This window comes from Pan troglodytes, chromosome 5 (genome assembly GCF_028858775.2).
Source record: "Pan troglodytes isolate AG18354 chromosome 5, NHGRI_mPanTro3-v2.0_pri, whole genome shotgun sequence".
NCBI classification, from domain to species: Eukaryota; Metazoa; Chordata; class Mammalia; order Primates; family Hominidae; genus Pan; species Pan troglodytes.
In genome coordinates this window covers 18,960,083-18,983,054 of record NC_072403.2, presented here as the reverse complement: position 1 = coordinate 18,983,054, position 22,972 = coordinate 18,960,083, and the positions used below count along the sequence as shown (strand labels likewise).

At 42.3% G+C, this 22,972-nt stretch overlaps 1 protein-coding gene across 14 annotated transcripts in view; it reads right to left on the bottom strand.

Moving 5' to 3' along the window:
* Nucleotides 1-22,972, bottom strand: part of PHACTR1 (phosphatase and actin regulator 1) — a 574,604-nt gene that overhangs the window by 259,393 nt on the left and 292,239 nt on the right. The window contains exon 1 of one of the 14 annotated variants that reach the window (XM_009450523.5): nucleotides 19,377-22,192. The exons of the other annotated variants lie outside the window; for them this stretch is intronic. Within the exon in view, the coding sequence (XP_009448798.1) occupies nucleotides 19,377-19,629 (253 nt within the window). The 5' untranslated portion in view covers nucleotides 19,630-22,192. Of the gene's footprint in view, nucleotides 1-19,376; nucleotides 22,193-22,972 lie in introns of those variants that run through there. 14 annotated transcript variants of the gene reach the window in all.

Sequence of the window (22,972 nt, the reverse complement as noted above, 5' to 3'; positions counted from 1 at the left end):
CCAATAACTGCTAAGTATGGCTGTTTATCGAAGGAATCAATGATATAATGGTGCATTTTAACAGAGCATGGCCATATAAGACAACTTGTCCATAAAACAGGCAGTAATACTCTCATGTATAATAGTATGATGATAACCTGGTAGCTAGAATATGTCAAGTGTATGCAGTCATTGCACAGTGAAAATGAAAAGTCACTTCAAACACATGCATGTCTACAGTTTGGTTAGGGCTGGAAACAGGTACAGAGGGGAAAATAGTCTCATTTCATTCTTCCAAATCATAGCCCTGCCAAAAAGCAATGAGAAGAATTTTGTTGACATTAAAAATCTAAAGTTTAAATAAGAGAGTTTAAAGGCAATTTTGTGTAATTCCTAATTTTGGGGGGTCTGGCTGGCGTATTCTTCCTAGAGTTGCCTCCTTATATATGTAGTTGCAAGTTAGGATGAATGCCTTAGCACTCTGGAAAAACAATGAAATCATAAGAGTGGGAAAAGAGAAGTCACGTTAATTTTTACGACTTTCAGAAATAGAGGCAGAACTTTTTTTAATTTCACAAAATCGAGACTTCCTCTAATGGGAAATTTTGACCAAAACTAAAAATAACAACATAAAAGAATAACAAAACATCTCTCATATCGCTGGGCACAGTAGCTCATACCGGTAATCCCAGCACTTTGGGAGGCCATGGTGAGTGGATTGCGTGAGTTCAAGACCAACCTGGGTAACATGGTGAGACCCTGTCTCTATAAAAAATAAAAATTAGGCAGGGCATGGTGGTTGCATGCCTATAGTCCTCGTGAGGCCGAGGCGGGAGGATCACCTAAGCCCAGAGTTCAAGGCTGCAGTGAGCCATGTTCGTGCCACTGCATTCCAGCCTGGCAACAGAGCTAGACCCCATGTCAAAAAAAAAAAAAAAAAATCTTTCATAACATCTTCCATATTCTCAAACAATAAAAATTTTATGACAAAGTAAATATCATGTAAATATATAAGGCACAGGGATATCCTGTATGCACAAATAAAAAGAATCTAGAAAACACTGCTGTAAACATAGCAACAATAGGATTTATTCTACTGCATAATCATGACCTCACAAGGACTAAGGGCTCAAAGCTAACAGATGCTTTGTCATTTGTTTATATAGGTCTTCTGTTACAGTAAAATGCTATAAAATAAAATGGAGAGGAGAATAAAAGCACATTATTACATATAAACAGACTCCGAATAAAATAAATAAGCTGAACTTAATGTTTTAGGATAGCCAACATTTAAAATACTATGGGCCACAATTATTTTTCAAGGTACTGATGTTCAGTATATAATGTGTCTCTTCAACAAATGGTAAATATAGAATAGACTAAGGAATGAGTTGGCAAAATTATTCACAGGCTATATAATATCTGAAATATATCTCCATGGGTAATTATTCTGCAGCATTAGGTAACATATTATATTCTAGAATTGCTTTTCCTGATGCTGAAATTTGGGTGTTTCATTACACTAGTAAATTCCATAAGGGTCAGAATAGTGATACAGAAAACTACATATGCTCTTACTGTAAATATTTTCAAGATAATTTAAATACTGACATCTTTCTCCATATCCTCTGTAAGTGGCCATCTTAATACAGGTTAAACAGACATTTACATTTAGCACTTGGTGTCAACCCAGTAAGAAATGCAAACTTTGATTTCATTTTTCTTACTACTGTTGTTTTCCTTGGGCAAAGGTGAGTCAAAAAGAAAAGTGGCAATTTTTAATACTTGTTTTAAAGACATGAGTAATGTCAATCTTATTTTACAAATGAAATGCATCCTAAAAATAAATGAACTTGTTTCAGGGAATATAGCCAATGTGCCAGAATTTACCTGGAAAGGTGTCCTGGTAGACAGGTAGAACAATACCTCCCTCATGCACCTAAAAAGTCATCCCTTCCCAGCCACATGTAATGTGGCATATTACTAAAAACAATCAATGACCATGAGAAGAATCAGACCAAAAAATTGTATCACCCCGCATCTTAAAGTTTTAATAGAATTCGTTTCAATTAAACTAGTGGTAGACTTACATCACTCTTGGGATATAACCACATTCAATGTTGCTAACCAGTATGAAGTACATCAACTATTTGTCTAAGCAAAATTCACAAAGTCTAAAAGTGAATGGTGGCACAATAAACATATTCCAACTAAGTATTCCAGCTAAGTCCTAAAATAGACAAACACTGCATAGGGATGGTCACTCTATTTTCAAATTGAAAAAAATATCAGAATACATGGGGTTCCAATTACATTAGATCAGTGGGGCAGAATACCCGAAATTAAGACTATCCTGAGAAATCAGGCATATATTCCAATATGAATAAGTTATTATTGCTTGGATATGTTGGGACATAATGTCTCCAGGCACTGTTAAACATCAGTCTACATCAGTGGTTCTGGACCAGGGGTAATCTTGCCTCCCATGAGACATTTGGCCAAATATCTGGGAATATTTTTGATTGTCACCACTGGGGTGGGGTGGGGGACATCTGCTACTGGCGTCTAGTGGGTGGAGGCCAGGATACTGCTGAACATCCTGCAATGCACCAGACAGTCTTCCATAATAAAGAATGATCTGGCCCAAAATGTCAGTAGTGCTCAGGCTAATAAATCCTGCTGTCTGTATCCTCTGAACACATGATCCTAAAGAAACTAGACCTAGTTGAGTGAGTTCTGCTTTCACCTCTTCTATACATTACTGAATGATCATTGTCTCAGCACATGAATGAGTGTTTGTAATGAGTATTCTCAAGGTGTAGAACAGAAACTATTCTTCACTACCAACAGACAGCTGTTTCACATGTGTGATTTATCTTGTTTCAGCTATAATACAAACAGATCATTTTGAAAAGCAAATGCCTTGACTGGCTTTAACATTCCTAGTTTATGAGCAATGGATTCTACTTCAGGGAATCCCTAATTAACAAAGCCAAGCAATTAATTGATTCCAAACATGAAAAACTAAACTGTTTATGTACACTGAATGCTAAAATCTCCATCAGATTTCCTATTTAATTGAAATTCCACAAGACTTCTAAGTAATTAATTTTTTTATGTTCTGCATTGTAATACTTTATTTTTCAACATCTTCTCTTCCTCCCCGTTAGCTATAATATATTGAGTGCTAAGTGACAGGAAACTCTGTGTAAGTTTCTTCACATGAATTTTATACTTATAACAATCCTCATTGGTAGGAACTACAGATATTTTCCTTATTATCCTTCAAACTCAAGAAATCTAGAGAAAACAAGTGCAAATAAAACATCTGTTGCACTCACAAGCATGAATTCAGTGTGAATGCATTTAATACAATGAAAATAAAGAAGGAAAAAAGGCCAGGAGTATAAAAATAATACTTGTAACCACAATAACAATAAAAGCCACAATTTATTCAGCACTTACTATATGCTAGGGTCAGTGCCAAGCACTTCACATTATCTCACTTAATCCTACCACCAACTCTAAACGTGGATGCTATCAGATTCACCATTTTACAGATGCAGAAACTGAGGCTTAGTCTGAGAAGGTCACACAACTAGCAAGTGGCACATCTGGGGTCTGTGCCTGTTCTGTCTGTCACACTTGAGAGTCCACCAGGGGTGCACAAATCTGACCTTCAGTTCAAATCTGGCCTGCTGCCTCTCCTTATAAATAAAGTTTTATTGGAACACAGCCATTCTTATTTACATATGCACTGCTTCTCACTGCATTTGCACTAGAACAGCAGGGTAGAGTCATTGCAACAGAGACCGTATGGTGAAAGCCTAAAATATTTACTATCTGACCCTTTACAGACAAAGTTTGCCAACACCTGTTGAAACTCTTCAATAATACGTAATGTCAACTCAACACTGTACTCCTAGCTACGTAGCTTCATTTCATGTCAGTATGCTCCTCCATCTATTTTTGTAGCCATCTTGAGAGCTAGTAATTACCTTCTCTTTGTATTTTGCCTGCTGAATGATGGCAATACTATATGAGTGAAGCCCGTTAAATTCTGCCGTCACTAGCCATGCCAAGCCCCACTCCTCCACACCTGTACTATAGCTTGCTCAGCCCCACATCATCTCAGCCCACTTCCAATCAATTCCCCATCCCTTCTGCACGGCTGATGCTGCGAGATGAATCCAATATGCCCTTTTCACCAAACCACTCCTCTGCTGAAGACTCTGCCGTTACTTTATGCAGGGCATCCCCTGAAGTCCAGACATTTCTGTCTACAATTTAACATTCTTTAATCTTACCTGATGTTCTTTCAAATTCATATCATTTTAATACAGTCTTGTAATTAAAAGAAACCTGGTTTCAAACTCTAACCCCAACACTTACTACCAGTGAGACTCAGGCATACTATCTAGTTCAACTGAGCCTTATTTTCCTTTTCTACCAAATTGAGATAAATAGTATCTATCCCCGGAAGATTAGATTAATTCTCATAATTGGCACATAATAAGTGAATAAGCAATGTTATTACTGCTAATATCCAAAAAGCCAGTACACTTACTCTTCCTTCCTTCCCTCTGCCAGTGTTCATGTTATTCCCCCACATAGCATTTCTCCCTTCCACAATCTACTAATCCAAACCAGCCTCTTCATACAAAGCCTCCTCCTAGACACTAGTCCACACTGAACTCTTGCTTTGGTGAACTCACTCGTGGTCAGCAGTACCCACCTTGCTCCTTATTCAGTGGCTCTCAACTCAGGAGCAATCTTGTCTCCAAGGTGACATTTGGCAAGGTCTAGAGATACTTATGGTTGCCACAAATGGGAGGTGGGTGCTACTGGCATCTAGTGGGTAGAGTCCAGGGATGCTGCTAAACATCCTACAATGTATAGGACGCACCTGACACTCCCCAATAGTAAAGAATTATCCAGCATAAAATGTCAACAGTCCTCAGCCTGAAAAACCCTGACCCGAAATATTCCAGGCATTGCAATCACAAGGTCTCCAGAAGCATCAACCCTGCCCTATCATTCTGTCATACTGCCTGCTATGGAAAAGAGGAAGCTCCTGATTCCTGGATTGATTGAAGCAAAAGTATGATTGATATAATAATTTAATTTGCATTTATATCTCTGTTAACTAAAAATCACTGAATAAGTATATCCAGCAACAGTGGAAACATTTCTTCTCAATTACTATGCTATAGTTTCAAGCTAATAGCTTCTGGTAGAAAAGAACAAATCACAAAGGAATCTCAGTGTTGTGTGTGTTTCTTTATCTCTCACAAGTGGGAATGTAGTCAGTCAATACAGTACTTTCTATTGGAAGATTCTAACGCAGCACATTAATTTTCCTCTAGGACATTAGTCACCTGTGGCACTCTGCAAAACAAACAAACAAAAAACAAGACATATGTGTGATAAAATGCATGTGGGTAAAGAAGCATCTATACCCTGTTCTTAGAGATTTCCAATGCACATTTTCACACCAGGGGCTCTGAGACAAAAACATTTGCTTAACTTTGTTCCGCTCAGTTTTCCACCCTAGTGTGATCCATACATCAGGCCGGGCGCGGTGGCTCACACCTGTAATCCCAGCACTTTGGGAGGCCTAGACAGGTGGATCACCTGAGGTCAGGAGTTCGAGACCAGCCTGGCCAACATGGTGAAACCCCGTTTCTATTAAAAATACAAAAAATTAGCTGGGTGTGGTGGTGCATGCCTGTAATCCCAGGTGCTTGGGAGACTGAGGAAGGAGAATCGTTTGAACCCAGGAGGCAGAGGTTGCAGGGAGCCTAGATTGCGCCACTGCACTCCAGCCTGGGTGGCAGAGTGAGACTCTGTCTCAAAAAAAAAAAAAAAATTCCACATATTATTGTTACCATCCTGTGCAGCAAGTGTTAGGTGGAACACATTTTGGAAAACATCTCATTGAAGTTGGCAAAAACCTCAACATTGAACCATAGAACTTGAATTATAGTTTCTCACAGTGTAATCAGAGCTGCTCTGGGACACTAAATAGCAAAGAAGCACAACATAGCCCCCTTAACTTGAGAAGTGTTGGTAGGAAGAGCACTGCTTCTGCTGGTTTCTGTTGCAGTAACATGGACCCGAGGACTAGCCAGACCACACTTCCCGTTGGCATAAAAGACAAATGAAGGAACTTGTCTTTTCTGCCTTATCACCTTGGACTGGATACAACAGTACTGACCTCAATATATTTAAACACTAGGCAGAAAATTATTTTCTCACAAGCAATAAGGCTAATTTAAACTCTTGCAGGACAAAGAAAGAAAAAAACCCCAACAAATAGTGACTCTGAATATCCTTAAGCAAGCAAAGTAAGAGAGCATTTGCAAGAGACCAAAGGAGCAGGTACTCGGTAGCCGGTACCCTCTTTCTCCCCACCCACTTCCCAACCAGTCCCTAATCCTCTCTAATCCCTTAGATCCCTAAGTCATAGACCCAGCTGTTCATTTTTTAAATTCTGTGATACCTGTGGATTTAGCTGTATTGCAGAGGACTGAACTCTGAAAAGGATCTGTGCTTCCTAGAAGACCTCAGCCCAACCACCTTTGCTTAAGACATGCAGACTTCTTATTTTTTTATTTATTTTTATTTTTATTTTTTTGACAGGGGACTGGCCATCAGCAAGGTACTCTGGTGTCTAGAGCAGCCTTCAGGACATTGATCTTTAGAGTTGGCCATTACTCTGTGACCTGCACAGTCCGAAGAGGTTTGGCTGGGCACGGGGGGGAGCACATGCACAGCCAGAAGCAATGTAGCAGCAACAACGCTGCCATCTGTTCCTCTAGCTCTAGGGCTCCCTCTGCGCTTTCACCTTGAGATGAAAGGGCTGTCATCCTCCCACCCTGTGAATCACACACACATGCCTGTTTGGCCCTCCATTCTCCCACCCACCACCACCATGAACAGAGAGGAGAAGACGGGAAGAAAAGAGAAATCCGTCTCCTTCCTCCCTCTCTACAAGCCAGCACTATGGATATAAAAGCACAAGACTCCCTGTGTTTTTTGTTTGTGAAAAGTCTCCAGATACCTCCTACATCTTTTCAAGACCCTCTGGAAAAAAAGCTTGACCCTCCTATACCTGGCGCCCGTTTGCAAGAAGGAAAACAGAGAATTTTAAAATATCACAGAATTTTAAAACACAGGGAGACTGAATGACCTGTCTGAGCCCAGTTGGTTTGGAGGCTACTGGAACTGAAACTTAAGAGCCTGATTCCCAGGGGCGCTCTGTTTTCCTAACCCTCCCAAGAGGCTGCTAATTCCTTCTCTCTGGTAAACACTGCCAGGAATTGCACTCTTAGATTTCTGCAATAAAAATAAGCCATACTTGCTTTCTAAAATCATGGTGGAAATTCTCCCAGTTAAATCTGACTGCGATTTAGGCTACGATATTTTCAAAGCAAATTTGTACCATTTCATTATGGCTAATTATGTATTTGGAGTTAGCAATGCACACTGACCCATCTGTCACAATTATGGCTTAAAAGCGAAATGTCATTCCTGTCTGGTCCTCAACTCTTGTTTATAAAACCAGGGGTGCATTTTGGAACCATCAACAATGTTAAGAGGAGAGCACAGGGACTATACAACTGTTCCAACTTCATTCTGAGCAGTTGCTTTTTTTAAAGAGGTGATTATTCACGTTGGCATGAGATTAAACATTCTTCTGGAAATAATTTGAATCTAAAAATGTTATATTCCTACCAATTTCTATATGATGTAATGTAATTCTTTAGCCAATACATACATGTTTCCAAAACTAACTCTGCCCTAGGACATTCCATACACACCCATACACACAGACACACACCTGCACACACACACACACACACAAATAACATATGACTTATCTGGTTATACCTGACTTACATCACAGGTTATTCTATTAGATGTCGTCTTCCTAGAATTAAATTTGGGATATAATGTCCACTGTTATGAGGTGATGCTTATATTCTAGAGATGCAAGTGCCACCCTACAATACAGTGTATCTCATCTAAATGGAGGACAGCAGGGAACAACTTTTAAACTATCGTTCTGAAAAATTCCAGGACTCTACGGCACTATGTCACGGCAGGCCTGCCAATCTGGCCTAAACCAGAGCAATCTCCCTTTTATCTGGTTTGTATATGGGCGTCTTCCAAGATGCTTGTTAAGTTTTCTTTTTCCAAAGAATAACTCTTCTATTATATGTTTCTTTACTTTCTATTTCTTGACTATACTCTTTTTTGCTTTTTGTTTTATTTTTGAGATGGAGTGTTGCTCTGTCACCCAGGCTAGAGTGTAGTGGCACAATCTTGGCTCACTGCAGCCTCAACCTCCCCAGCTCAAGCAATCCTCCTACCTCAGCCTCCCAAGCAGCTGGGACTATAGGCACGCACCACCATGCCCGCTAATTTTTGTATTTTTGCAGTGATGGTGTCTCACTATGTTGCCCAGGCTGGTCTTGAACTCCTGGGCTCAAGCAGTCTACCAGCTTGGGCCTGGCCTGATACTCCTTTTTGTATAAGTTCTCCTTCTTTTGCCCTCTAGAAAAACTAAAAAAATTAACCTAGGCATGCAGCCCAATGACTACTACACTTTTCAGGTATTCCAAGCCATTTCTAGTGTCTTACCACAGGAATCTGCATTGATATTCACAGATTCAACCTCAAAGACCTGGGACAAGGATGGGAGGGGTCCAGTAGCCCATCATTTCTACTCCCACGGCAAAGGGCATTTTCAGCTGCAGATATTAAAGCCTCTTCTTTTGTATTCAGTTTTACTTTGGGTAGTGGTGTTCCGACCACAGGCTGCTTAATAGTGCATGAATAATTCATATCATGACTAGTAGAAAACAGCCACATACTATTTGTTCTGGATATGAGCACATTAAGGCTTTGGGCAGGCAAAAAAGGTTCACTGTATGTTCATTTTGAGGATGATGAGCTCCTGTCTGGTGGCCTGTTTAATTTTCAGGGGGATGGTAAAGGGATGCATAAATCAGTGAGTTACTGAAATTTGCAGACGTGATTCTTGAAAATGTAGCAGATCAGCGATGTCCCTGCAGCCAAGATCTGCTTCTCTACGCATCCTCTCATCATGTGGATTAGGTCAGCTCATCAGACCGGTGACAGTTTCCAAACATAAATAAACACAATCTATAGTTTCCACTGGATATGTCAGACAAACAGTTGCTCATAAACAGACTTCAAGTCTTTCAAGAAAGAACCTAATTCTGGTAGATGTCCAGCCTGTCAGAGAGGGATGGTCCCTAATTGTGCAGCAGATTTCAGCCTTCAAGTTGTGCGAGGACATACTGGTGCCAAATCTTACTGAGAACACCTTCAGAATCAGCAACATCTCCCTATAATGCATCTCTCAATAATTCAAACTAATATGCAATTGAGTCTGGTAGGCTGTTATTCCCGTTTTTTTTTTCTTTGAGACAGAGTATCGCTCTGTCACCCAGGCTGGAGTGCAGTGGCTCGATCTCAGCTCACTCCAACCTCTGCCTCCGGGATTCAAGTGATTCTCCAGCCTCAGCCTCCCAAGTAGCTGGAATTATAGGCAAGTGCCACCATGCCCGGCTAATTTTTGTATTTTTAGTAGAGACAGGGTTTTGCCATCTTGGCCAGGCTGGTCTCGAACTCCTGGCCTCAAGTAATCTGCCTGCTTCGGCCTCTCAAAGTGCTGGGATTACAGGCATGAGCCATCGTGCCCGACCCCATTTTTTTCTTTTACTTTCCATGGCCAGAAGAATTCCATTCACTTTTGCTTTCCCCTTCTGTTACTTGTTCCTTACTCTTTCTACTCATAGACATGGAGCAGTGCTACTGTTTCGAGGAGACTGCATCAAAAGAAGATGGTGCTTCACTACCGATTGCTATTGTACTTGAAATAACCTCAGAACCGAGGTAAGGGGACAAGGGAAGCAGAATGTCACAGTCCTAAAAATGAGAACGAAAGAACGGGAACTTTTTCCCCCCAAGAGCCTCTGCTGAGGTTACAGCTTGTTTAGAAGAAAATTATTTGATTTTATAATTACTTTTGTGGGTTGCAAAATAATTACCGTGGAGGCAAATCTCCATGTGCCAAAATAGCAGAGGCAATTGTTCTAAAGTTCACATTGAAACAATAACAGAGTCAAGATGATTAACTCTTACGTGGGGATTAGAAAAGTCATCCCTCTTTGTAACATGTGCCAGCCTGAAGCCCACATAAAGGTCAGGGTGGGAGTGGGAACACTAAAGATACTCCACAAACTGAATTCAGATCAGTTATTTCTTTGTAGGCTGATTTTCATTTTAAACCTGTGCCTCTGAGTATCCCACAACATCAAATAGCTTTTGAAAAGACCAACACTGCAATTCAGGGGAACGACACAGATATGTAATTGGACACTGGATAATCTACAGGGTCATTTTCAATTCTAAAATCAGACTATGATGCTAAAATGGTCAGGAGTGGTACTTTGTTTTTTTTTTTTATTATTATTATTATTTTGAGACAGGATCTCCCTCTATGGCCCAGCCTGGAGTGCAGTGGTGTGATCTCAGCTCACTGCAACTTTTGCCTCCTGGGCTCAGGTGATCCTCCCACCTCAGTCACCCAAGTAGCTGGGATTACAGGCATGCACCACCACACCTGGCTAATTTTAGTACTTTTTGTAGAGATGCGGTTTCGCCATGTTGCCCAGGCTGGTCTCGAATTCCTGGGCTCAAGCGATCCACCCACGTCAGCCTCCCAAGGTACTGGATTACAGGTGTGAGCCACCGCACCCAGCCAGGAGAGATACTTTCTATTTACAGCAACTTTGATGTCACCAGGAGTTGGCAAAGTTTTTTTTTTTTTTTTTAAGGCCAGAGAATAAATATCTTAAGCTTCGAGAGTCTCTGTGACAACTTAGTCTCTGTGACAACTTAAGTCTGCAGTTGTAACTTGAAAGGTGCCATAGACAGTGTGCAAGCAATTTGCATGGTTGTTTCCCAATAAGACTGTATTTACAGACACTAAAATCTGAATTTCATATAAGTATCTTGTTTCATGAATTATTCTTCTTCTTTTGATTTTTCTCCAGCCATTTAAAATCGCAAACAACATTCTCAACCTACAAACATAGGCAGAGGGCCCATGGGCCATAGTTTACTAACCCCTGATCTAGATAGGTTTTAGGCACCTCCAGCGGAATGGAAGTAAATTCATTTTACAGGTGGAAGAAACTTAAAAGCAGGTAGAGGCATTGGAGGTCCCCTCGGCCTCCTCATTCTAACCAAACACCCTCTTCATCAGATAATTTCCACTTCAACTTTTCAATGAATTGACGGTTTGCTTTGGGTGTTCATCTTTGCCCAAATTTCCCTGAATGATCATATTCACATTTAATTAATTGCTTTAAGAAGTTAAACTTAATTGGCCAAAATAAACAGTCACTCCTCAGAGGTTCAGTAAAGTGTGAATCTCCAGGCAGCTGAAAGTGGCTTGATTGCCCGAAGGTGGGAGCCAGAACCGGACAGACAGCTCAGCTGCAGCAGCATGGGCAGGTGACATTTAGGAAGCCATGAGCTACTCTGACTCTCTGACCCTCTTCTCTTAAATGGTCACAAGAGTAATTCCAACTGTAAAAGGTTGTTCTGATGACCGCAAGGAAATAAGATACACAAGCTATAAAGCGTAATTTAAATACATTTATGTAAGGTGTCTAAAATCACTAGTTTTCTTAAGTGGACTGAATTAACTCTTTTTCTTGACCACCAACTCAGTTAGAACCTTCTGACTTTCTTTCTTAAAAGTCCTGCAGGGTGGCTATTATCCATAACAGATAATAACAAATGTCAGAAAAATTGTAGAGAAACTGAACTTTTATATACTATTCATTGCTGGGGGGATGCAAAATGGGGCAGCCAGTTTGGAAAAGAGTCTGGCAGACCCTCAAATGGTTAAACATGGAGTTACAATGCAATCTAGCAATTCTACTCCCAGGTACATACATAAGAGAGATGAAAACCTGTGTCCATGCTAAAGCTCACGCATGAATGTTTATAGTGGCATGTTCAGCAAAGCCAAAGAGTGGAAACAACCCAAATGTCTATCAACAGATGAATGGGTGAATAAATGTGATATATCCATACAATGAAATATTACTCAGCCATAAAAAGCAATGAAATTCTGATACATGCTACAGCATGAATACATTTTGAAAACACTGTGCTAAGTGAAAGAAGCCATATATTGCATGGCTACCATATATAAGGTACCATATATTGCATGGTTCCATTTATGTGAAATGTCCAGAATAGGGAAACCTATAGATTAGTGGCTGCCTGGGATTTGGGGATGGGGTGTAGGGAATAGAATAATGAATGGATAGGTTAAGGGGAACAGAGTTGCTTTTTAGGTGTAAGGAAAATGTTCTAAAATTGATTGTGGTGATGAATGACAATTCTATGACTTAAACACTATTAAATTACATACCTTAAATTAGTGAACTCTGTGGTGCGTGAATTATATCTCAATAAAAATGCTTTTTAAAAAATCCTCCAGGGAATACTACAACCCGTCATGGAGCAAGTCCCAGCTCCTTAGTGTGGTATCCCAGGCCCTTGGTATGTGGCCTCTGTCCATCTCCCCAGGTGCCCTTCTCACCATCCCCCAGCCACATCACACCACTGTCCTTACAGCCACTGTAATAAAGGGACACACATTCATTGACTAGATCCATAATAAACGAACATGTACATTCATGTACTGAACATATCTTAAGTGGATAATACCTGTGCACCGTTCTCAGCACTAGAAACATAGCAGTCATGAGGAGATAGGACAGACCCTCGCTGGAAGAGCAGCATTCAATGCCCTCCTCTGGCCTCTTGACCTTTCTCTACCCTTGGTCTTTGTCCTGCTTCCAGTGACTCTTTCCTTCAGGTATCTGCCAGCCCAACCCTATTCATCCTACTCAATTCAGCCCAAGTACCATCTTGTCCTACATGACCTGCTGGCCTTCACCCCCAGGGAGGAGATTGGTTCCCCACCTACGTGTCCATGACATCCTGAGTCTGCCTGTCACAGCAGCGTCCCTCACTGGACTGTTTCTCTCAGAGCAGGAACTCATTCTTTACCTCTCTACTCACACGTAAGTTCACTGTAGGCATCAATGCTTGATACATGAATAAACAAATGACCATGTTTTATCCTTCCTCTGGCCTTGGGTATAAAAACAATACAACACTAAAAACAATCATTATATGACTTCTCTTGAATGGTCTACTGCTAACCTTCTGGCTGATTTTTTCCCCTGGGCTGAAACTCTCTACAATTCATTTCTTCTTTTCCAAACCAACAACTGGATTCTTGTTTAGTTCCTGGTTCTATTGCAACTTTTGCCTCCTTGGACTTACCTTTTCTCCCTTACAGCCTGTGGGGTGAAGTAAGGTCACCTGTGCCCCTCTCTCTGGCTACCTGGCCTTCAGCAAACTCACCTTTATCTCTTGGCTTTCAGCTCAGCTGTCCCCCTGGCACAGGTAGCCTGTCCACCAGCAGTACCACATTGAACATCATCAATGGTGGCTCCTAACTGGCTCAATGGACTACCACCCTTCAGGCTTTTAGACACTTCTAGAAGGCCCCAAAGCCTAGTCAAGTCCAAAAAGTTCTCACCATTCATATAGAAGTTAGTGAACCGAAGAAACTGAAGTTTAGGGCTAGGAAACAAGTACTGATCCTTTCACCCACCCCCATTAAAGTTTTATGGATATATTTTATCTATTACCTTTTTCAACGTGAGTGTTTTTATCTCCTTTAGACAAATGAGGATATTTCAAGCTATAGATTTCACAAATTGTTTAAATATGTCTTCTCCTAAACTAAGTGACTATTTACAGATGTCTGTAAAGTGTCAGAGCAATATTAGAACAAAAGGGGAAATTATTAGTAAAATTATATATGAGCTCAAAGTTATGTTAAAAATAAGACAAGCTGACTTTGAATTGCTGGTGATTGAAAGTGTATTATTGGACACACTCTGAGCCTGAAACAGATATTGCAGAATCTTGGCCTTTTGGCTGCTCAAGGTCTTGAAACATCCTTTGTTGAGCTATGAGCAGCACGGAGCTGGGTCCTTGTCTTGTCTGGTCCTTGCCTAGGCACTAGCAGCAACAGCATCGTAAAAACTCACTCAAATTTGCTTTAACATAATACAAGAGTAGGGGAATCTGAGTGATATGTCTATGGCAATTAATTATCCTATTATGTCCACTTTTGCATATGTGTACAATTTTTCATAATAAACTTTTTTTAAAGGGCATCTTGGGCCAGGCACTGCAGCTCACACTTGTAATCCCAGCACTTTGGGAGGCTGAGGTGGGTGGACTGCTTGAGCCCAGGAGTTCAAGATCAGCCTGAGCAATGTGGGGGAAATCCTGTCTCTACAAAAAGAAAAAAAAAAAAAAAATATATATATATATATATATATATATATATATATTTCAACTGTAAAAGTTTAAAATATATGTATATATATACACAAATTAGCTAGATGTGATGGTACATGCCTATAGTCCCAGATACCAGGTGGGAGGATAGCCTGAACCATGATTTTGCCTCTGCATTCCAGCCTGGGCAACAGAGTGAGACCCTATCTCAAGTAAATAAGTAAATAAATAAACAAACAGATAGATGAGTTGGTCACATCGCCTCTGCTTAAAAACCCTGTGCCATCTTTGGTACTTGCAATCTGAATTCCTTTGGAAGTGGATGCGATCTGAACTGCTTCTGAAACTGAAAGAGGCTTTTCCTGACCTTCCTTCTCTTGTCCAAGGTGGAACCTACCACTCTGTCTTCAGTCTGACCCTTACCTTATTTGTCTTGTTAGAAATATATGTTTAAATATAGAGAAGAAGTGGGTGCTCTCATCTTGGACTCAATCCAAGGAAGTTTAATTACAGAAGAGGCAGAGCAGCACAGTATAGCAGGGGGAAATGCCCAAGGCAAAACTGGACTTGGGGGGTAACAATACAAACGCTAGCAATCGCAGCTAATATTTCTCAAGCACTTTCTCTCGCAAGGCGCCGTGCTAAATGCTTTGTACCAAATATCTCATTGAATCCCCACAACTAATATAGTAATATTCCCAAATCACCCAGCCAGCAAGCAGAGGAGACACTGAAAACAGGCAGTACGTTTCCAGAATTCAGCTGTGAACCCCAATTGAAAACTGCTTCCCTCTTCAAGGACAGGTTCTGTTAGCAGCCCTGACACCAAATGGTGGTTCAACCTCGGTAGACTGCTCACTTGATCCTTATGCATCTTCATTTTCTCACCTGCAAAATGAGGGATGTGATCCACAGGAACTCACAGGGCATTCTCTCCTAAAAGGCTGTCTCAATGGATGAACTCTACAGTCAGTACAGCAGAGAATTAGTATGACAAATTGTTATTCCTAAAGTTCACATTGGAATCCATTAGAAAATATGCTAAATGTTTCTAATCCCTAAAACAAAACTTGGGAAAACATCTAGCAAGTCCATGGATTAGTAAATTTCTATATAAATGTTTAAAAAATAGGAATCATATATAGTAAAATGAAGACAACTGTGATCTACTGATAAATTACAGGTAAAAGGCACTGACAAGCAGTTGCAATCAATACATCTTGTTTCTAAATCCATCATTTTATTACTTTTTAAGTGTCATTATAAAATAAGACTGAGAGGCTTCAAGATATTTTTAAAAACTTAAAATATTTTATTTCTATTGAAATTACATCTTAATACATAATTATTAAATATATTATAATTCCTAAAATTATTCTTCACTATTAATGGACTCAAAAGGAGTTCAAATGCAAATAGAAATGTGTTTGAAATTAAATACAGAAAATACTTCACTTTCTAGAATAGATTTTCTCTAAATTTGATTTTTAACTATTTGTAAATTAAATCATATGCTCCTATTAACTTCTAATATAAGTTCAGCGATGACTTAGCTGTGTTTCTTATGGCTTTATGATGTCCATAACTTCTAATCTACCTGGTTGTAAATTACTCTCCCTCTATCCCCACTAAAGTCTGCCTCTCTATCAAGTAGGTAAGGAGGGAAAAAACAATTAAATGCAGCAGAAAATTCTGCAATTCCTTCTCATTCTTTACCATAATAAACCGAGCTTATTGAGACTGCACATGTATACATCACACACACACACACAGATATAAACAGACACCACAATACCTAATGTTCCACATTCAGTGTAGGTGGCAGAGATAAATGGCCATTAAAAAAATCAACTTGATGGTAGGTACAGTGGAAAGTGTCTTGGTTGTTGTTGATGCTTTTTTTTTTTTTGAGACAGAGTCTCACTTCTTCACCCAGGCTGGAGTGCAATGGCGCAATCTTGGCTCACTGCAACCTCCACCTCCTGGGTTCAAGCAATTCTCCTGCCTCAGCCTCCCCAGTAGCTGGGATTACAGGTATGTGCCACCATGCTGACTAATTTTTGTATTTTTAGTAGAGACAGGGTTTCATCCTGTTGGCCATGCTGGTCTCAAACTCTTGACCTCAAGTGATCCACAGGCTTTGGCCTCCCAAAGTGCTGGGATTACAGGCGTGAGCCACCGCGCCCAGCCACATCTTGGTTTTAAAGTGAAACAGATGAGGGTGTGAGTCTTTGTTTTCCCCTGTATTTACTCTGTGGCTTTCCTATGTAAGCTTGTTTCCTCACCTGAAAATAGCTTTAGTATTGAACCAAAACAGCAAAGACGGAAGGAAACAAAAACTGTCTTTGGCCATTAATGGTGAATTGTGTTCTATGGTTTCTTAACAATACAGAATTACTTAAAATAAGTTTAGCAAAACATCTTTAATACTAGTTAGTAGATACCAGGAAAAAAAAAAAAACTCTTGAGCAAAAAGATAATTGCTAAAATGTAATTTCACCTTTTATGTACCTCTCAATAACCAGAAATATTTTATCCTTTAAAGTTTATTCTTTAGTTATAGATTGTCTTTAAACTGCAAGTTATTAAAATATGCTTTAAATAACTATTTCATATGCAAAGAAATTAAGTGTGAAAGAAACTCAGTGAACAATACCTTTGTAAAATTTCATCTGTGTAAAATTTCTAGCAGGGCTTTCAAGCTGTATCAGAATTTTCTGTGGGTGTCACCAAGTGGCCTCTTCGGTGATGAATGAGGAACCAGGCACACTTATGGTACTGGACATAATACAGGTGTGCCTCACCTTAAGAAGCATCTTCCTCTATAGAGCCTGACCAAACAGGACATCGGGGAAATCTGTTTGGCTCATTATGATCTTGAGCATACAAATGTTTTAAAATAGCTGGTGCTCCTGGCATGTAGAAAATATGACTCAAATTGCAAATCGCTTCCAGAGAATTTATCTAAAAGAACATCCACTCCCTACAGACTATCATGGGAGGGCAATCTTGCCCAAAGTGAAATTTTATTGGAACTTCCACAGTGGGCAGTGCTGCTTTGGTTTCTGGCAGTAAAAGAAGAAGGGTTAAACTCCTGACCTCATTCCATTTTGGTGATTAAATGAGTGCACCACACAATAGATTGGCAGGATTAGCAGCATGAAATTAGGCAAAAATTAGGCACTATAACATTCGGTCTCCCCTATTTAAGAATCCTTTGAGGGTAAATAATCCTATCAGGTGATATGTGAGCATCCATACATAGCTCCTTGGAAGTGTGTGAGGCTGTGGAGATGACGCACGTTTCAAGAAGAACTATGTGCTGTAGGTTAAAATACGTACCTGTCTCCATTGACGGGGTATACCGCATTTACCAGTGACAGCACTCATAATGACACTTGTAAACACACATCCTTGAATATGGACATATACCTTTCCTTACTGCAGCAGCATTTACAGACACTAATTTAAATAAACTCCCAGTGTTGTGGAAGCAGCCCATCTGGGCAGCAATTCAGTCAAGAGAGCAACTGACATTTAATAACCATTTTAGCCTGCATCTCAAGCTCTGTTGCGTTACATGGGAAAGGTCTGGCTTTGGGTCATCTGATTAATCCATTTGTATTCCATAGGTCTCGATGTTATCAGCTGATGTGGTAACCAACACATGTCAGTCAGTGTGTGCTTCTCAGAAACGTATATCCCCCCTACACCTAATAGCAGGGGCGTTCATGTGTTTTGTGTGTGCGCCTTCCTCCAGTGCCGTCCCAGTTTTCCTCTTGGATGCCTGGTGGTGTCCTGCACAACCTCTCTTGCAGTTTAATCAAAGAAAACGATAATGACGCTAGCAGGACTCTAATTTTGAAAAGACATTAGCCAAGCCAGAGTCATTTCATTACTCTGCACTTCAGAGGCCGACTAAGAACGGGAGGGATCCTAAGTAATGTTTGTTCTTCCAAAAGGAACAGCAAAACCTGCCTAGCTGATAGGAAAATCTGCCTGCCCAAGCAGGTGTGCGTGTCAGGCATGGAGACGAGCTTCAGGCCGGCCAGTAGCTAAGGCTTTCAATGTAAAATCTGCTGCCTAAAACTTTTCCATGACCTCCAGCGGCCCTGCAGAGCCTGTTCGGTGAGCTGCTCGGGAACCGCCTGGAGGGTCGCGCGAATGCACAGCCACACAGGGGCGTCCACAGCTGCAGAGGCTTCTGCCTGGTCCGCGCCGGCGGTCCCTCGCTCTGGGCTCCTCCTGCCCAGAGTCGCTGGCAGCCCGGCACGCCTTCACTGCTCTGCTTCAGATTAGATTGCGGGAGCTCTGGCTCGCACACGCCCAGGCTCACCTGGAAGATGCGGCTGCGCGCCCCCTCCCCCACCTCTCCACATTTTGGCCTTTGGGCATCATTCCAGCAGGGACCAGCAGCAGCACTCCAAAAATCACAGCCATGTTTTACTCTAAACAGGCGTCATTCAACAACTCCACAAGTCTCTAGGGCTCTGGGCGCCGCCGCCAAACCGCCTCTCCAAACTGATGCCACCCGAAGGAAGCCCATGTCCGTAACGCAGTCCAGCAAACCCTGTATCCCATCATAATACGAGGACTGGGCAACAGTTAAGAAGCCCATGGAAGGAAAAAGCAGGAGTCAGCGCTTTTGCTACCGACAAATCCCCTAAGCCTCGGCTTCCCAAATGAAAATCCCAGACTTGCTCTTTTAACTGTTTCAAAACCCTCATTTTGGGGACCATATACGTCAATGGGATGTGCAGGGTTGCGGGCCCGGGTTGGGCTGTGGGTGGCACTCTGCAAAGTGCCGGGCGGGCGGCTGTCATGTCTGGGTGGAGTGCGGATGTCCCCGCAGTTTTCCAGGCGACAGACGCCGGCGGTGCCCCCAAACTGAGACAGCCCGAGCCACCTCCCCGCCTCCCGCGCTCGCCGCCGCCGCCCCGACGGGCCCTGGCACTCACCGTCCCGGGCGTCCTCCCCCCGACTGCAGTTGCTGCAAATGTGTTTGATCTCCTTGCCTAGTTGACAGTGGATCACAAAGGACACGTTGTTGTTGTTGTTGGGGGCGGGCTCCTTCAGGGGCTTCATCCTCAGCAAATAAAAAGCTTTCTTTTTGGGTTTCTCGGCGCTCGCGCCTGGCACCGCGCCCTCCCTGCAGCGCGGCGAACGGAGCGCAAACCTCCTCGGCTTCGCTGAGCGCGTGGGCTCCGCCATCCGGCCCCCGGGCGCCCGGGGCCGGGCGCTGCTCCGGCCCCCGCGCGCTGCCACTCGCGCCCCTCGGCCTCGCCAGCATGCCCCCGCCCCGCCCGCGCCGGCCGCTCTACATAAGCACCGCCGCGGCGGGGCGGGTCGGGGAGGGCGCCGAAAGGGTCTTGACCTCGCCGACCTCGCTGCCCCAGCCAATCCGGATCCCGAAGCCGGAGGAGGGGGTGGGCAGGGCGCTCCTGGGTCCTACCTGAGAAGCTCCACTCCCACCTCTCTCGGGTCTCACGTGCACATCCTCCTCTGGCAGCCCCACCCCTCTGGAAATCTCAGCACCAGCTACTGAGAGCCTGCTGGGTTTGAAGCTGCCTTCACTCTCAAGAGCTCCAGGGCGGAACGCCAACCCCCTCCCCCTTTTCTTCACGCCTAAAGCTGCCGAATGAAAGCAAAATGTTTCACACGGAAAGCGCTGCACTGGGAAACCTCGGGTGCAAGCTCCCTTCCAGGGCCACAGCAAATTACCCTCTCCGGCGGGTCCAACCCGTAGCCCTTGACTTTCACTGGAGCAGACAACCTGTTACAACATAATTAATGTTTTCACCTCCCATAGAAATTCTCCGACCCGAAGGAGATTGTTTAACGCCAGGGTCATTAAAAAGGAAAAGAAAACGCTGATTTTATCAAAACTCAGAAACAATTTGCGACTTTGGGATTGTCAGCTAATTTGGCCAAATAACTCTCCAGCTGTTTTAGCACAGTGACTAAGGCTTAGCAAAGCGAGTGACATCTACCAGGATTTCCAAAGGGAGAACAGGGTCTTTTCTTTAAAAAACAAAACAAAACAAAACAAAACAAAACAGAAAATTGTTTTTAGAGATGGGCTGTCACTCTATCGCTAGAGTGTTGTGGCACAATCACAATTCACTGCAGCCTCGAACTCCCGGGCCCAAGCGATCCTCCTGCCTCAGTTTCCTGAGTAGCTGGCATTGCAGGGAGAACAGTGCCTTTAACAAACCATGCAGAACAAATCAAAGCTCAATAACTTGTAATTATTATTCTTCAGCCATGGATTTGCCTTATTAAAATCATGCTATTTCTAATAAACCACCAATTCACACAACAATCCCAAGACTCAGATATCGCCAGTCCGATATCACCTTTTAGAGAACTAAGGCTTAGAGAAGCCCTATATCACAATCACCTTGTGTGCTTATTTTAAAAATAGAGATTACAGAGCCCCAAATCCAGATATTCTGGTTTAGTAGGTCAGTGCAGGGTCCAGGAGTCTGTACCTTTAACAAGCTCCCCAGGTGACTTCAATGCAAAGCATAAATGGAGAAACAGGTGTTTACAGCCAGGTGTACCTGCTCCCAAGCCTGTGTTCTTTCCACCCTACTGCATTCACTCTGAGTCACACCCTTGTCCTCTTTTCCAACCTACTGGAATAGTGTCAGTTAAAGAATGCACTGTCACTACCAGTTGTTTCTAGGAACTTCCTCAAAGCTAATTTCACAATTCCCTGTCACTGCCTCTTCCACAAAAGGCAGGTCTTTGCTAGTCTCTCCTCCAACTGGGCGAATTCTACACATACAGTTGCCTCACAGGTAACAGGGTCAACGATCCACTGAGGATATTAAATTACTGTATTACAATAGGCTTCTGATCACTCCAATTCTACCACTCTATCATTTCTACTACTTCTCATCTGCAAGTAGTCTGCACAAATCAGCACAATAAGAGCTTCATCTTCATTCTGGAGTTAGGAAAGTCAGGTGTCCAGCTGCCATCGCCTCCCCTAGAGGGGGATGGATGTAGAATGCAGGTCTCTGTAATTAGATCTCGATCCCTCTTGGTACCCATTGAGGGCTTCAGCAACCACCCCCCTTTTGCTGGACTACCAGCCAGGCCAACCACAGGTGAATCCACTATGTCTGCTCATGTCAGATTCATGTCACCTGGTCCCTGGCTAATTATAAGCCTTATCTTAGAGATTACAAAGGACCTGTTTGTTATACTGGTTGAGTGCACCAGGGAATTTGCTGCATTGTGTTCTGAGCAAACATTTGTTATTCTCTTTTGTAATTCCTTGGGTCCCTCCTCCAAACTATCACCCCTTAACTCCCTTCTGAAAAGAGGAGGTTGTGTATTTACCAGCAAATTACATGTTTCCTTAAATGTGTATTTTAAATTGCATGCCTTTTCCGCCTTATTCTCTGCCCCACAGGTTAGAACAGTGGACCTGCAGAAACCCCATCTGACCTCATTAAAGCAACTAAGACTGAAGCAATCTTTTATTTCCCTTGCAGAATACTAAAGGGCTCTGTATGTTTCTATCTTAACTGGCCAACGGGCATTGTGATTGTATCATACCAAACACTGACACAGCCGCCAGCTTAGCCTCAAATATTAAAGGATGTGCCCTGGGCTGTAGGGGCCCTTTGTTCAAGTTAAGTGTATAAAAGGCATGAAGTTTACCTGGGAGAGTCATTTCTCTTGTTTGAGGATCCATCTTTCTGAACTGTCCTCCCTGAGTTTGCAGCCTCTAATGGTGCTGTGCAATATAGTATCCACTAGCAACATGTGGCTGTTTACATTTAAATGAATTAAAATTCAATAAAATTCAAATTCATTTCCTCAGTTGCACTAACCACAATTCACATGCTCAATGGCCGCATGTGGCTAGTGGCCACTGCATTGGGTAAGGCAGATTATAGAATATTTCCATCACTATTGAAAGTTGTATGAGACCATGCTGTTCTTAGCAGATGTGTGCATTTTAGTGTCTCAGACTAAATTCAAGAATCATTAGTTTAAGTTTCAGAAGCTAAGAAGTGCCATCTCTTATTGTTACAACAGAAGGTGTGTGAAGAAGGGCCCAGGATGGAATATAGCTTAGTATGGGCAGCAGTTTGGAAGGTGGCCGAATCTGGCAGCTTCCAGCACTACCTCCTTGCCTCAGCAGGCAGCAGGGCTGATGTGCACACTGTCCCGCATTTCCTCTTGACCCTGCTCTGTACCCTGAATGCTGCGTCAGTGAAGAATTACTACTGGTGTCCATTATTATCGTTTCCTTGTAGCTTTTTTTTTTTTTAACCAAGTTGATCTAAATGAGGACGAGCTCCTGTGATCACGCTCAGTGTCACTTAGCTGTATGACAGTCTCCTTCCCATCCCTTATTTAGGATACACTTAACTTGCAGATCCCCTTCTGAAACTTGTTGGGTGCCCTAAGACCCCACTACCTAAAATATGACCCCAAGGACCAGCAGATCCCAGGTGCCTGAGAGCTTGTTAGAAATGCAGCACTTCAAGCTCTAGCCCAGAATCTGCATTTTAACAAGACCTCCGGGTGATGT